This window comes from Drosophila sechellia, chromosome 2L, assembly GCF_004382195.2.
Source record: "Drosophila sechellia strain sech25 chromosome 2L, ASM438219v1, whole genome shotgun sequence".
Lineage (NCBI taxonomy): Eukaryota > Metazoa > Arthropoda > Insecta > Diptera > Drosophilidae > Drosophila > Drosophila sechellia.
Window position 1 is genome coordinate 14,000,584 of NC_045949.1, and position 16,484 is coordinate 14,017,067.

Sequence of the window (16,484 nt, forward strand, 5' to 3'; positions counted from 1 at the left end):
ATTATTCAATTTTCATTAAATCTGATTATGGAGAACTTGTTTCGGGCTTTTTTGTTGGCCCCTTGCCAACGGCTCAGCGTATCGAAAAATGCAAGCAAATTATTTTTCTGACGCTTAAATTAAGCATTAATTTTGCAACAGCAAGACTCTCATAATTTTTTTGGCGAAAATGTTTATCAAGGTGTTGCGACAGCGGAAAATAAACCCAAATTCGAGCTATTTAAGCTGGATTTATCGCTAAAATGTAAAATATATGTCTAATTAGTGAGCTATACAAAGGGTGAAAAGGCAATAAATCAATTTCCAGTTAAAAGCTGGCTTAAAGACCGGAAATACGAGACCTAAGGCAGCTGCCTTTTGTGGTTTCTCCAGCGGGAATCGAGGTTAATCAGTGAGAAAATTAAAAGGTGGCCTAGGAAAATTTCACTATTTAATCCACTGTTTTCTTGGGGCGCCTCTATTTTCAAATATAGTTTACGAGTTCAAAAGTCTCGCTATTGCTCGCATACTTTGCCTCAAAGTCACGTTTTTCATATTTATTTGGCAATTTCCATTTGGAAACAAGTCTTCCACAACGTGTGCCAGGTTGTCCGAGGTCAGTTCCAACTCCAAAGCACCAAGTCCCAGCAACGAACAGTGAAATCCCGCAGTATCAACACTCCTGCCTTGGCGCCTCTTCGGTCACTTTGATCTATGCACTTCAAATGATTTCGTAGCCGTTCCGTTGCCGTTTCAGTATCTGTATCTGAATCTGAATCTATATCTGTCTGTCTGCGCCTTTGTTATTGTTTGTTGCCGATGCGTAAACAACGAAGCGTCGGCTTAAATGATACGGCAACTTTTTCTCCCGTCTGAAGTTGGCACACAACATGTGCTCTTTGGTTTGCTAAAATCAAGGGAAATGAAGACGAAACTAAGGAGGGGAGACTCATCTTATAAAGTGGTCAAGGGGGACTGATGGAACCGTCTGTCTGGAACTCGGAGAAAGTTTCAGACTGCGACAATCTGGAGAAGAAAGGTGGAAATGATCACTAGATTGCTTACATATTATTTAAGCAAAAGAACTTCTTAGTTCAAAGAAAATTATTTGTTATAGTAACAAATAGTTATATATAGTTATATAAGCAAGCACTTATATTCGACCTAATTATCTAAAGATATTTCTCCCACCCTACCGAATTTTGACCCCAATCAACTTTGGTTACCGCAGCTAATGGCACGAAGCAAATTGCGCGCTTAATTAAGCAATTCCAATTAAAATCAAAGATATTTCACTTGGATTACGCCCACCGAGGCGGCAACACCCACAAACACCAACTAGATGAAAAAAAAATACGGAGAACCAAAAATCACATGTGTATGACTCTGGCAATAGACTTGTGTACTTTCGCCTATCAAAAGCTTAACGCAGTCAAAAGTTTGGCGCACTCAAATTGCATTTCCTGTCACTTGGTCGAGATCGCTTGACTGCTCCTGCTCCTTCTCCTTCTACTCCTCCATTCCGATCCTCCTGCCCGGAGCTCTGGAAATGGGTGTGTTCACATCGCTGGGTCTCCGGATCTGCGATACACACGGCTCTTGGCTCTGAGTTGCCTGGCTGTCTGGGGCGGTCCGCCTGGGTACATGGGACATGCAAAGTTACCTGTATGTCAGGCCCACTATGTGGGAGTGTCCATGGGCGTGTGTGTTTCCACGGGCCGGCCAAACGGCATCAACTTCAACACCAACACCAAAACCGGCATTAAACTGAGGCCAGTTACTGTTACATGACACACGGTGTCAAAATATGAACAGTAATCCAAACGATACAAAATATATTTGCACAAACCGATTAAATAAATACCCTTGCGAGGGATTGGGGCACTAAAATATTATGTTAATGATGCTTGAAAGGAATTTTAAAAAATTAGAACATTTTAGATGCATAAGAAAGAAAAAGGCTTATGCTCATACAAACTGATTTAAGTGTATTTTTAATACACTTAAAATAACCCTATTAAATATATATGTTGGTAAAACTATAACAAATATATGAGCAATTTATTTGTTTTTTATATCAAACTGTTTACTCTAGATACAAAATACGACAACAATACCTCATTTTTTGGTTCTGCAATTGGATCTTATATATTTATTCTAAAAAGAAGTACTTTTATTTTCACATCGTTAAGATGTAATTTATGTTTATGTTTAAAAGTTTTTATAACCCGCAGGTGTTCAATGTTAAACATTTTGACATAAACACAATCTTTTTAATCACCAACTTTAGCAAAGGAGTTTCCGCCCCTTCGAAAAGCGTGTAATCAAAAAATCGTATAGCCACATAAATGTGTTTTTTGCCTAATTGCAGTTGGATTTTAATTACAACTGGGCTGCACTTTCGGCTATTGTTAATTAACTTTTAAGGCCCGCATTTCGGACACCCTCGTACGGAAGGCCTGCCGAACTAATCCGTATCTTTATTAGCGACATGTAATTCCAATTTTAAAGGCAGCAGCCATCAAATACTTAAGCCGCGCCGAAAGTCCAGACTCCTTGGCCAAATTGAAAATGCTGCTGCTGGCCAAATGTTGCTGACCAAAAATAAAATCGATAGCGTGCAAAATTCATTGAATACACATTCTTTATTCTTTATTCACATTCCTGGCTTTATTTCTGATCAGTCGTGTGTTGGAGGTGGCCAAGGGGGCGGCAAATAGTTTTGTTAATTGAAATAAAATTCAATTTGACGTTTTTATGGCATGTGGAGATAGTTCGGCTAAATACGTGAGAAGCTCTTGGCGCAGATGCGAATTGCAAATCTGGAGTGTGAAAGTTGTTAGAAAGATGCAACCAGTCGGATCGGATTGGATCGGATTGCTTCCTTACGATTCATTTACGATGTGCGATTGAAAAACACCCCAGGAACTGTGAAAATCATATTCATTGGTGTTCAATCGCTTTTTCTCTTATTTATTCATCGTTGCAGCTTAATCCTTATGGCCTCGTAACTCTGTCGACCGATTTGCCGATTTAGATTGGCCCACCGAACATTCGAATAGAGCTCAATCTATTTTTTATGGCTTATTTTAATTTTGTTTCACTAAGACATCCATCCACCTGCATTTCAAGACAAGTGGCAAGTGACCATAAAATTTATATGCTCGCACATATTTAATCCCCATATGCAAATTTGCTTATGCGGGCACAGTTTTCCGTGCCATAAACTTTGGTATTACCCACATGTGGATTTTCCTCTGTTCACATTCGAGATTTCGCAATTCACAAAATTTTGAGGCGGTCGTCAATCCGCGACGCTGTGACCTTTGCCAGTGCTTGTCAAACTATTCGCCGCATGATGGATTGGAGTTACCGCAAATGAATGGCACATTAATTTGCATTTAAATGTGCCAAAAATATTTCTCGCCATTTTCGGCATGTCATTGACTAATGAGCGAGCCGGCGAAACTATTGTAAATTGCGAACAGCGAAAATAAAACGTTTTTGCAACTGCAGGAAACATAAATAACAAGTCCCAGACGAAATAGATTGCAATGGATTTTTTTTTTTTTTGCTATAGGCACAGCAACAGCAGCAATTGCTGCGATATGAAAAATATGAAAAACATTTTGCAAATGTCACATTCGCATGGCTATGAAAACCGATCTGCGAACCAAATTTCTGGCGCACCCCATTGGAAGCACCAATTTGTGTTATATATTTATGTTTGAGACGCGGGTTGGCTGCTTTTCCTTGGAGTATTTTTGAAATATGCCTTACTACTTCATTTTATAAGAAATGAAAAGAAGAAAATATATAAATTTATTTAAAGAGCATTTCAGTTTCGACTTTTTCCCGTTTTCGCTAGTGTTAAAAGCTTTATGCGTGCCAATTTATGCACATTACCTTTTGAGTTAAAATTTCAAATCGGCTTTCGGCAGTTCATTTGAAGTGTCTTCGATTCGTAATGCCAGCAAATTATTTGCGCAAACAATTGGCAATCGTGTGCTTAAGGGGAATTTATTTATTTTGTTTCGTTTTATTCGTCGAAATAGGTAGAAGAATTTATTTCTACCATTTTGCTGTTCAGCTTCGTTTGAAAATTAAAAAGGATGTTTAGAGTAACTTAAAAGCTTTATAGGTTTATTCACGAGAATATAACTTTGTTTATTCGTGACTTTGAACTTTTTTAGAACAAAAGATACTTCTTTATTTATTTTTCTGTAAAATCAAGATTATATATATTCAAGATATATTATGAATCTTCCGCAGCTTTGATTTAATTTAAATGTGTGCAAATCAATCTTAAATAGTTTTGATCCATCCAACTTCCGTTTCCGTTTGTTTCGCTAAACGATATAATAATCACACTGCCACGCGCAATAATCTCCAACACGACTTCCACATCTGGCCAACTCGATTCGCAATGAAGTCAACAAAGCCAACACGGCTCAGATATTTATAAATTGCATACGAGATCGGGCTTAATGTGGCCACTTTAATAGGCGCCGCCACTTATCGGCCGCCGTTGATCCAAACACCAAGAGCCAGACACTCGGAAACCATTTATTATAACAAACAAAATGCTATAATTAATTTTTTCTATTATTTTCCCAAATACACCCCGTCATTACCGAGAAGGCGGTGGTGCAAGTGGCGTCCGAGAACGTGGCCAGTGAGAAGTCAAACGCAATTTCCTGGCCAACTTAATACTCGATTAATTTACGACGGGCACGAAAACAATTGAGTTGGCCATTTCGGGGAGGGGGCGATGATCCGAGCGACTGGGATTGCGACTATTATGACGTGCCGGGCCGAGTTCGATCAAAGAAAGCATAAATAATGTCCCGACAGCCGGTCGGTCGAGGAGTAGAACTGGTTGAGCTTTTTTCTTGGTGGCCCGCACCGAAATTTATGCAAACGGGTTAATTAACTTCAGCAGAAAAAAAAGAGGAGGAAACAACTAACGAAATTCGGAACGGCAGACTTTAGCCGGGTGGTCCTGGTCCAGGTTCAGGTCCTACCCCAACCCACACTCCAATTACTCTCTCCTTCGCTTGAAAACTGGGTCAACGGTGGGCGGCTAACAAGAAAAGCCAACTAACTGCATTTGTATCCATCATTTTCGACATTTTAAATGTCAATCTGTATTGGGTATATGGAGAAGTTGTTGGCAAGTCAGTTGGTCAGTGAGTCAATCACTCAATTGAATGCGACTCATTCACTCATTCATTCGTTCATCGATTCATTTATTTATGCAGTCAGTAAGGCAGCCAGCGTGTAGCCAACAGATTTTTATCGCAGCTGCCTACAGACGCTTAATTGCCTCTTGATTACTTGTGGAAATATCGAAATGCAATCGTTATAACACTCGTTTATTGATATGCTGAGAAATTCAGCTTATTTATAGTATTCGTATGATGTTAAACAAATTTAAGATCCTTTTCTTGATTCTGTTTTTAAAGCGTAGACGCTAGAATTCCGAATGCCACTACATTTATTTTTTGCAACCTAGATATAGAGTATAAAATATTTGCTGTTTAAAATTAATTTCTTGTGTTGATTTGAGATTTATGATAATTGATTGGCATCCATCGGTGCTTTTTTATGACTACTCACTGCAAGCATGCATTGCGCATACGCAACGTTGTCCCAGAGTGCGGTGAGCGAACCCATAAATCATTTAATCAATATTTTGTCGTGTCGAGCGTAACATACGGTATGTTGCCCACAAAACACGTGCTCCAAATCGAAGCTCAACAAGTGAGCTTACGGCTCTAACATTTTTCTGCAATTGGTCAAGTCTTTTTATTTTTGATAGTGCTCAAGTCCAAGAGATTTTGCAATTAAACTGTCAATTCATTGGTACTTTTAGAATTATTAGTATTTGATTGTTAATTTATTGCATTGCATTTGATTTGTGAACGCGTTGACTGAGCAGACAGTTTGGTTATTGGTAGTCGCATTGTGTATACGCCATGTTGTGCAGTGAAAATGACAAGCCCCAAGGCCACAACACAAGTGAGACTAATGGCAGTACTCTGATTTGATAGTTAGCAGTTTAGATTGTAAAAACGTTAGAAGGTGTTTGGTCTCGACCATCCGCCAATTTTTCATGACATTCCTGCAGACAAGGCAAATGACAGTCGATCAATCCCAAATTATGCCGCCCATGCCAATGTGAACGGGAACCCTAAAATTTAACGCACATTCAAGCTGAAAACCGTTAAGCGAACGGAAGTGCTCTTAAGGCGGCCCACACACGAGATCTCTGACCATCGGGCCAGTCTAGCGATCGGCAGCCAGCAAATCGAGATATAACTGAGGGGTAAAAACAAAGCAAAAAAAAACAGAAAACAAACAAAACGTGCTCATTAATAAAAAATCAAGAAAACAAAATTGTCAATAAAACCAAAGGCCCGCGAGACTAACAACCGACCAGAAGAAAGAAACAAACTCAAGACCCACGCAATAAATCTCCAGTGGGTGTGCAAGTGACTCTCAAACTGTGGTGCCATGACAAACGCATTTTCAACTAAAGCACCAAAAACATCAGGCAAAAAACGATCGAGGAGCAGGCGAAGAGTCGTGATTCCCATTGTAAACTTTAATGACATCATTTGCCCAGGCGAAACATGTGAATGGCGTCAGTTGATTGAACTTTTTATTGGTGGCTCCGTCTGAAGGAGTCGCCTATAGTCATAGTCGTAGTCGCAGGCCTTTCTCTCGCCACTCATTTCATTCATGAAAATGCAAATCCCCCCCAGACGAACGATGGCAAGCACTTGACAGCTGCACTATAGTCAGTCTTGAGTCTTCAAGTCCCAGCCATATGCCAAGTGCCTCAAGGCGCAGCTTCCTTCTCCTCCTCTTGAATGCTCCTCGAAGCAGCTCTGGAGTGGATCTACTATCACCTATCCTATCGTGTCGCGTGCTAAGCTTGTTCATATTTTCTTTGGAATACCCTACGATTTGGCCAAAGTCTGTTAGCAGTCAGTTGACTAGGAATGCGAAACAAAAACTATTTTTTTACAATATTTTTTAAATTCCCACTACCAAACATTTGCAAGTGTCTAATCCACCTACCTTATATACTTACATATATTTAACCTTATTAGACCTTAAGATAGATCACCAAATCTTCGTTACAAGTTCCACAGCTCTCTTCTAATTTTGCATGCACTTTTTGCCAATATTTTAGGTGTATTTTTTTATAGAGCGTGCAATCAAATTGAAAAGTGTTTTTGCGTTGGTTTTACCGGATTTATGAATGAATTTATTTTCGTATATAGTATATATGTACCTCCTGCCTGTCCACATACTCATGAGCTTGGCAGACTTGTCTGGCTTGTTCCGACGTAGTCGTAGTCGTCGTCTCCCACAGCTTTTTTTCGGGGTCCAATGTCCGTTGGTCCGTCGTCGCAATTGTCGTTTGTCGCCCGAATAGGAAACTGAATGCAAATGTGGGCGGACTTTGGGGCGCTGCCTACGCGCAACCCACAAACCCACCAACTGGCTAGCGGGTCTGGTGGGTCTAGTGGATACGGTGGGTCTGTGCGCGCCACTTGGTGGCTGTTAAGGTGCAGTTAGCTGGCTGCCACTGACAGTGACGTAGTTGTGGCCCAGTAACCCAAGACGGGGAAAGCTCATAGGAAGGGGATTGATTGTTAGATTCCAGCACCGGCATTGATTCATTGATTAAATCGCATTTCATTTATAACTTCGTTAAAAATTAGAGTTAGTAAGAGTTAATATAAATATATATTTAAAATTTTCTTTCTTTTAGCTATAAATTATAACATATGCATCTTCCCTTCCTTTACAGAATGCCACTGCAGCAGTGTGGGATCCCTATCATCGGATTGCGATAAGCGAACTGGACAATGTGCCTGCCTAGCCAACGTCACCGGCAGGAGATGCGACAAGTGTCGACCGGGTCACTGGAACCTCACGGCGGGCGAGGGCTGCCGGGACTGTCGCTGCGATCCCCATGGTTCCCGAGGCCACGAGTGCAACCCGTGGACGGGCCAGTGCGACTGCAAGATCGGGGTTGGAGGTCAGCACTGCAACGAGTGCACGGAGGGATTCTTTGGCTTCAGCACGGAGGGATGTCAGCGTTGCTCGGCCTGCAGGTCGGAGGGTCAGGTTTGTGACCCCCACAATGGACGCTGCATCTGCCCCAAGTTCACCCGTGGCCTGGGATGTGGACAGTGTGTGCCGGGCACCTGGGGATGGCAGGCTCGACTGGGTTGCCGGGAATGCGAGTGCGATCACATTGGCTCCATTGGTCAGCAGTGCAGCACTGGCGATGGACAATGCCAGTGCCGTGAGGGATATTCGGGCAGGAAGTGTGACACTTGCGCCATCGGGTATTTCGGCTATCCGGAGTGCCGGCGATGTGGCTGCGATGCGGAGGGTTCCTTCACCCAGGCGGATGGCTCAATAGCATGTGACTCGAATGGTCAATGCCCGTGCAAATCCCTTGTGGTGGGTCTCAAATGCGATACCTGCATGCAAAGCACTTTCGGATTGTCCGCCCTCAATCCCGAAGGTTGCACCCGATGCTTCTGCTTCGGGAGATCCGGTGAGTGCGAGCAGAGCGACTTGTCCTGGGGACACATCCGTATGGCGGAGTCCAGAAATCTCAGCGTTCAGCAAATAAGACCGCACTCGGTACCCAGCTCGGACTACGAGTACATAGTGGTGGTTCAGATGGAGGGCAGCAGTTTCCATCGCGAAGACGCGGAGATCCAGCGGATGAATGATCTGAGCTTAGTGCCCAAATCTACGGGGAATGTCTCCATTGGAGCATATGGACAGTTTTACCATCCGCTCTATTTCCAACTGCCTCCACAGTTTTACGGAGATCGGACTAGCAGCTATGGTGGCTTTTTGTACTTCACCCTGATTACAGAGGGTGCCCACAAGCCCTTGGAGCGAAATATTTTGGGTCAGTATCCATTGGTTCAGTTACACGCGCACTCCAAGTTGCTACTGGACTTTTACGAGTACGAAGAGTTCGAGTACTCATTGAACGTGACCCATCGGGTGCCGCTGCATGAGTCCTTCTGGAAGTACCACCACACCAGCCAGGCAGTGGATCGCAATACTCTGATGGCTGCCCTCCAAAACATTCGACACATCTTCATTCGAGCTTTTGCTTTTGCCGATTTCCAGGAAGTAGTGTGAGTCATTTAGTAAATTCAATAAATTTAGTAATAAGATTTTATCATGTAAATCATGTATTTATAGCCTTCAAAATGTACACATGGATGCGGCCATCTATATCAAGGGTTCCACCAATCTTATAGCCAAGGGAGTCGAACGGTGTAGGTGTCCCAAGCGGTTTGATGGACTTTCGTGCCAGGATCCGGGAAGATCCTTCTACCGTTGGCGGAATACCACTGTTGTGGAGAGTGTATTCATTGAGGATCTGATAGGAAGAGCAGCTCCTTGCCATTGCAATGGTCGTAGCAGCGATTGTGACCGCGAAACTGGAGTCTGTCAGGTAAAATATACTATTCGATTTCCATTCAACTCCATTTATATTCGACTTTCCGTAGAACTGCCGAGGTAACACTGGAGGAGATCACTGCCATCAGTGTGCTGAGGGATTCTACGGTGATCCCAACTCTCCGCACGGTTGTCAGGCTTGTCCATGCCCGGAGACCAATAGGAACTTTGCCCGGGGCTGCAATGTCTGGGACGGAGAAGTCAGTTGTGTCTGCAAGCCTGGTTACACGGGCAGATTGTGTGAGCGGTGCCAGGCGGGATACTTTGGAGATCCTATGAGATATCCTAACACTACTTGCCAGCCATGCAACTGCCACCCGGATGGAATCCAAACCGAAGGATGCGATGTAGAGACTGGTAGATGCTTCTGTCGAGAAGGAGTTACAGGACATAAGTGCGACAAGTGTCAGGCGGAACGTCATCATCTGGTGGACAACGGATGCAAAAGTAAGTTAATGTTCCATGTGAACTGAATAAATATTCATATTCGTACTATTCATATTCTCTTATCCTTTATAGTCTGCGACAACTGCACTCTGCTGCTCCTGGATTATGTGGAACTGGTGGGCAACAAGCTTCGTCGTGGAATGCACAACATGGATTTGACGGGAATTCCGGCGCCATATCGAAAATTGTCAGAGTACGAAAGCGCCTATGAAAAATGGAATGGACGCCACTGGGACTTTAGCCAGACCAAACGGCGTCTGAAGGATTACGACTCCGCTGACATCCTGAAGCTGGAGGCCCACGCTGAAAATTTGAAGTTCCAATCCCGCAAAGCAGTGGCCACCATTGGAAAACGGGAGTTTGCCATAAAATCAATGAGGGAGGATGCTGTAACACAACAGCATAGTGTCGGCTTACTCCGCTCGGAGATTCTTCAAACCCTTTCCGATTTACATGGCTATGGAAAGAGTGCCCATTACCTCAGTCTGCCCACTGCTCTCAAGCAGGCCCGATTCTACCTGCAAGCCATCCGGGAGCACGACCAAATGGTTCAGGGAATCCGCAGTACCAACGACTGTGCATGGAAGCATTTTTATGCCATGGGCAACGCATCGGATGCGTCCTTCGACGAGAGTGGCCGCTTGGAGATGCTCTGGCGGGATTTGAATCAGACCAATCATCGTGTGGTGGACATGCGGTTGCAGGTAGATCGCGTCCAAGAGGTGGAGAACGAAGCGGAGGATGTTCTGGAACATGTGCGCAATTTGAGTATCCATGTGGGCGAATCCCATCAGGAGCTGGATGAGCTCAACCAGCGTATTTCCGATCACCTGGACCCAGGCTACCTAGAACAGGGCGAGGGCTTGCTGAGGCTGACAGTCCAGCGGCAAATATTACTCAATGGGCATCTTAACCAATTGGATGGCTACCGTGTACTACTAAATACCACATTGGGCGTAAAGACTGAGCAGCAGCGGGAGGTGCGTAAACACTGGCTTCCCAAGGCGGAGAAGCACGCCAATCACCTGCTGGCGCGCTCCAATGAGTACGCCCGCAAGTTTCAACCCACCAGAAATGGAGCCCGCATAGCCATGCTGGCCAGTTCTGCCCACAGCAATATCACCAAGGCCATCAACGATGCCCGGCTAGCTTCAATCCTGGCCAAGGAACGGGTTTACGAGGCGCAGAGAACACTCTATCCCAGTGACGGCAGCTCCATGATCGAGCGAGCCAAGCACTCGCTGCACAGGTCAAAACAACTCCAGCAGGAAGCGCTCAAACAGATGCACAAATCCAATGTGTTGAAGGACAAACTGCATCGCCAGGAGCAGCAGGTGGAGGGCATCAAGTCCTCGATTTACGACTCCGGGCTGCGCACCAACAACATATCCGGACAGCTGCAGGGCCTTTCAGATGGTTCAGCCCGTCGTCAAGCGAAGGATAGTCTAGAAATGGCGGATAGAACGGGAGAACAAATGCGTGCTGAACTGCGAAAGGCGAAGGATATGCAGGAGTCCATCCAGAACATGCGCAGTTCGTTCTCCAATCTGGAACCCGACTGGGAAATCAAGCTGGGAATGGCACAGGAGAATATATCCCTGACCCAGACCAACTTGCGTTTGGCCAATGTCTCATTGAGCTACCTGGAGCAGCAAGCCGAGAAGGAGCAACAGGTGTTCGAGGTCTGGAACAACAGCATGGCCCAGCAGCTGCAGCAGCTCCGAGATCAGATAGCCAAGGCCAGACATGCAGCAGAAGCGGTAAGTAGATCATACTTCATATATGGCCAGTTATTTACATATATAAATTTGTTACAGATCGATGTTTCCCTGGAATCGCTGGGTCCTAAATGCATTCGATCTTATCTGCCCGCCTCGTACGGCTTGAGTACCTCGAACAAGATTCGCATGAGCTTCGCCTTATCCAATCACCTCGAGAGCTCTCCATTGATTCACCTGGCCAGCAGCGAGGGACGTCACATCACCCTGGAGCTGTACAAACGTCGTGTGCGCCTGGTGTGGAATCTTGGTGGCACCACCGCAACCGTAACGCATCCCATGGTGGTGCATACTCGTGACCCCAAGTACGACGACGCCTGGTACCATGTGGAGGCGAATAGGACACTTAATCTGGGCAGCCTGGTAGTGCGTCGAATGAACAACTATGGTGAGCTGACTCCGCCCAACCCGGTCACCATAACAGGATCCACGGATACGGAGCACACACGTTTCTATCAGTCTCGAAGCGATCGAATTTCGTTGGGAGGCTTTGCTTCAAAGGATTTGCAATTCACGCCGGGACTCAATGTGGTGGTGCATCAGGTGGAGGTGGACAACAAGCCGCTGGGTCTGTGGAACTTCGTGACCAGCGAGGGCAGCTGCGGTGGATCAATGGTTGGAGCTAAGGAGTCTTCGGCCTCGTCCACGGCTCGCCATTTCAATGGATTAGGCTATGCCCAGTTGATGAAGACCCGACCACGACCCACTCGCAAAAACCTGTTCTCCGTGCAGATGACTTTCCGCACGTTGGACGAAAATGCCTTGCTCTTCTTGGCGGTTGATGACAAGAACGTAAGTAAAATTAAGCTTTAATCCTTTCTTCAACGATAAAATAATATATTTATATTGTAGAACCGCTCGGTGTCGGTAACTTTGAGCCGGGGTCGGATCATGTTCCGCATCGACTATGGCGATGAGTCCAAGCTGGAGATCAACACTACCAAGAAGTACAATGTGGGCCAGTGGATCAAGATCGAGGCTGCTCGAGAGTTCTCGGCCAAAAGAAGTACTGAAAATGGAATGCTTCGAGTAAACAACGATCGTCCAATTTCCGGAGCACCCACACTACCCGTAAACATTCACTTGCTTCCGGATCTTTCCAAGACTGTCTATTATCTGGGCGGTGTGCCACCAGGTAAGGGATTGATTTGAATATAATAAGTTAAGACTTAATTTGAATTGTCATAATAGGTTTCACTTCGGGAACCTCTAAGGCGCCTGGCGCTGACAATCCCTTCCTGGGATGTATGAAGGATGTCCAGGTGAATGGCGAGACCTACGATCCTCTGGAGAGCTCAAGCTACTACGGTGTGGAGCCTTCCTGCAAGGACATGATTACCAAGTATGTAGATAGACTATTTTTCAAAGGAATCATTTCTTAAAAACTAAATCCTTCACAGGGCTGGTTTCTCGGGCAATGGTTACTTGGAGCTGCCCTCGCAGTCACTCCGAAAGCGCTCCAATACCGCTCTGGTGTTCCGCACCCTTCAGCCCGATTGCCTGCTGCTCCTTGCTGCCTATCCGCCGGAGATCCTGGGCGACTACGATGCTAAGGACATTAAGGGCAACTTCTCCATTAGCCTCGTGGATGGCCAATTGCATGTTTGGGTTAACTCTGGTCGCAGCTTCATCAAGATGTCCTCGAACTCCAGTCAGATGAACGATGGCGAGTTTCACGTGGTACATTTGATTAAGACTGGTCGCAAGCTGGAGCTGATGGTAGACGATGAGCTGCAAGAGATTCGCAATCTAAACGGCAATCCCACGGTTGTCAGCCTTCCGAGGGATGCAGGTGGCCTGTATATCGGTGGAGCTCCGGCGCACGAGAGTTATACGCCATTGGCGCCGACTTTTGTAAATCTAGAAGGAGCCATTCGGGATGTGGTGTTCAACAATCGGACCATTAACTTTAACGATGCCCTGACCTTTTCCAACGTCCAGATCGGACGTAATGGTCCACTGATGGGCAGTCTGAAAGGAGGACTGTACGATGTCCTGCTGAAAACCGAACCCATGATTGGAAAGAGTTTTACGGCCTCGCCTGAGGGCTGCAAGCGGGTAAGTGACTAAAGTTCATCTTATTTTCTGGGATTGGTTTGGCGGGGGTTGAAGATTTCAATGGGTCCTGTCCATTTTCTGCATGTACATATGTGGCTACCTAACTCTGTTAAAATCATACGTTTTTCTTTGTTTTTATAGGATTTTAGTTGCTAAGCAATTATGTCAAAAGCGGCTACGCTAAAAGCTTCAAGCGCTGCGCCTTAAGAAAGATCATTTGTATACTAATTTCGCCTAAAAAACAAAGCTAACCAAACAAGCTACTCTATGTGGTCTACATGTGGATTAATATAACCAATCATCATCAAAGATATAACCTCAGTTCTTGCATAAAAGGCATTGGGAAAGTGGGTCCATGAGAGCATTATCGATTGAATATTTCACTCTCATGGGCAGACTGATATAGCTTTAAGCTAGCGCATCTTGATCCTCAGATAACCGAAACCTAATGCGAGGGATCTTCTTAGTTAGTAATTATCTTTATAAACACTTTTGCAATTTTGTAAATATTTCATGCGACTTTTATTACTATTTCATAAGCTTCAACGCTCAAATTAGAATGTAAGATTCACCATACTCATATCATACACATCACTCATCAACGCTTTGTGTACGTTTTTGCTTCATGAATGTATCATACAATTAACATTTGCCTACTGCAACATGGACATTTAATTGTTATCACATTTACCTAAATAAAAAACATTTTTATAACAAAACCAAATACGATATCATGGCAAAGTTTTTATTTTTAATTCAAAATCGCTGAGAACGCTACGCAAAAGCTCAGAAACTAACACAAAGTCGTCGGGGTGAGTTGAGTTCCAAGAAAAAGGTTCGATAGTCCTGGTCATAATCTGGTTGCTCTCTTGCAGATCGGCAGCTATTCCTACGAGCCGAATGCATTCAAGTTTGGAGACGATATCTATAGCTATTCCCAGCTGAAGCTACCGGAGCGTCACTTCTGGCAGCGCAACTTCCACCTGAGCTTCGATTTCCGCTCCTTCTATCCCAATGGAATGCTCTACTTGTCACCGGGAAGCAAGGAGAAGCCCAAGCACTACGTGGCTCTCGTCCTCAAGGACGGGCAGCTGGTCCTGGTGGTCCGAGGTCGTCGGCGCGAGGAACTCCAGTTGACCGCCAAGTTGAACGATGGCGAATGGCACCGGGTGACGATCAGCTGTCACGATCGCAAGGTCACCATGTCGGTGGAAATAGGACGTACAGATCAGAAGACTTCCGCCCAGATGAAGCTGCCCAAGAAGATTGGCGCCTCTCAGCTGCTGCTGGTGGGTGGGCTGCCCCAGTCTCCGGTCAAGGTCTCCTCCGATCTCTATGTTCGTCTGGAGCCATTCAAGGGTTGTCTGCGCCGGGTGAGCATCAACAACAACACCCAGGATCTGGCCCGACCTGGCAAACACTCCAATGTGGGCCAGTGCTTTCCCACGGTGGAGAGAGGCAGTTACTTCCCCGGCGATGCATATGCCATTTACAGTGAGTTCCCACTCGGTCTGTTTTGATTTTCAAATAACCTTTATTATCCTGCCGCAGAGAAAAACTTCAATGTGGGCAAGTACCTCGATCTGGAAACGGAGTTTAGGACCTCGGAGCTATCGGGCATTCTGCTGAGTGTCTCAGATCCAAATGGATTCCCAGCACTTTCACTAGAACTGCATAATGGCAATGTAAGTTGAACACGACTTATTTTTCAAAGATATATATTAAATGCTTCTTTCCTTTGGGCAGATTATATTCTCCTGCGATCCAGGAAACGGAGCGCCCATGCGTGTGGAGTCATCACTGCCCACCAAATATGCCCTGTGTGACAACAAATGGCATAATATTTCAGCTCTCTACGATGGCGAACAGATTGTCCTGCGCATCGATCAATTGCCAGCAGTGATCAGTGTGGGAAATCAGGGGAATGCTGGAAAGGTGCAAACCCGATCCCCACTCTATATTGGCGGTCTGCCAGGTAGGTCAGCTTCTTTATGGATTTTATTTTATTTTTTAATCCCTTTTCTCAACTATTTTCCTGGCAGAGAGTGCACCCAGTGGGTCACTGATATCGCGGGAGAACTTCAAGGGCTGCATCCGGCACGTGTCCATTCGGAACGAGAGACGCGACTGGATCGAGATGGAGGACCTGAGGAACGTGCTGCTCAGCGAGTGCCTCGTGTCCAGCGATGAGAGCTGAAGATCGATGTCCGAAATCCGGACAGCTTTCCGGGCGCTTCTGGTTCCTGTTGACGCCACACCAAAACTTTTTCCAAATGTATTGTGATCAATAACGAGTTTAGAGCCACCTATTTATAGCCCTTCACTGCCATATAAGTTAGGTTACTCTAGGATTAGCTTTGAATGTTTATATATAATTAACTACGACTTTCATTGCCAGTGACTGCATTTTGTACTCTGCAATCTGATTCATAATTTATTTTCGTATTTATAAATTACCTTATTTTTTCCATTATTTATTTTATGTTTTTAAAGAGGCTTTAAGTTTGTATTTCATTTGGCATACGACTTATCAAAAATTGTGTTTATCGAATCTCCAGTTTGTACAGTGCGCAACGAAATTTACTTAAGTAGCTATAACTTTCATTATTTTCATTTGTAAATAGAACTGCCATTTAGTACCTATGCTTATGTAATATTTCCAGACTAATAAAATAAATAAAAACCTATTATTTAAATGAAACCTATGGA

General features: G+C 44.7%; 1 protein-coding gene across 3 annotated transcripts in view; it reads left to right on the forward strand.

Annotated features, from left to right (window-relative positions):
• LOC6611259 (laminin subunit alpha-1) overlaps positions 1-16,476 on the forward strand; it is a 66,799-nt gene extending 50,323 nt beyond the window's left edge. For 2 of the 3 annotated variants that reach the window (XM_002035778.2, XM_032716289.1), the window contains 12 exons: positions 7,805-9,164; positions 9,232-9,487; positions 9,543-9,939; positions 10,012-11,699; positions 11,757-12,509; positions 12,570-12,852; positions 12,909-13,059; positions 13,118-13,775; positions 14,651-15,269; positions 15,327-15,460; positions 15,522-15,750; positions 15,818-16,476. In XM_002035778.2, coding sequence (XP_002035814.2) covers positions 7,805-9,164; positions 9,232-9,487; positions 9,543-9,939; positions 10,012-11,699; positions 11,757-12,509; positions 12,570-12,852; positions 12,909-13,059; positions 13,118-13,775; positions 14,651-15,269; positions 15,327-15,460; positions 15,522-15,750; positions 15,818-15,972 — 6,683 coding nt within the window. In that variant the 3' untranslated portion in view covers positions 15,973-16,476. Of the gene's footprint in view, positions 1-7,804; positions 9,165-9,231; positions 9,488-9,542; positions 9,940-10,011; positions 11,700-11,756; positions 12,510-12,569; positions 12,853-12,908; positions 13,060-13,117; positions 13,776-13,916; positions 14,500-14,650; positions 15,270-15,326; positions 15,461-15,521; positions 15,751-15,817 lie in introns of those variants that run through there. The other variant, XM_032716279.1, reaches the window with a different exon arrangement.
• Positions 16,477-16,484: the final 8 nt, after the last annotated feature.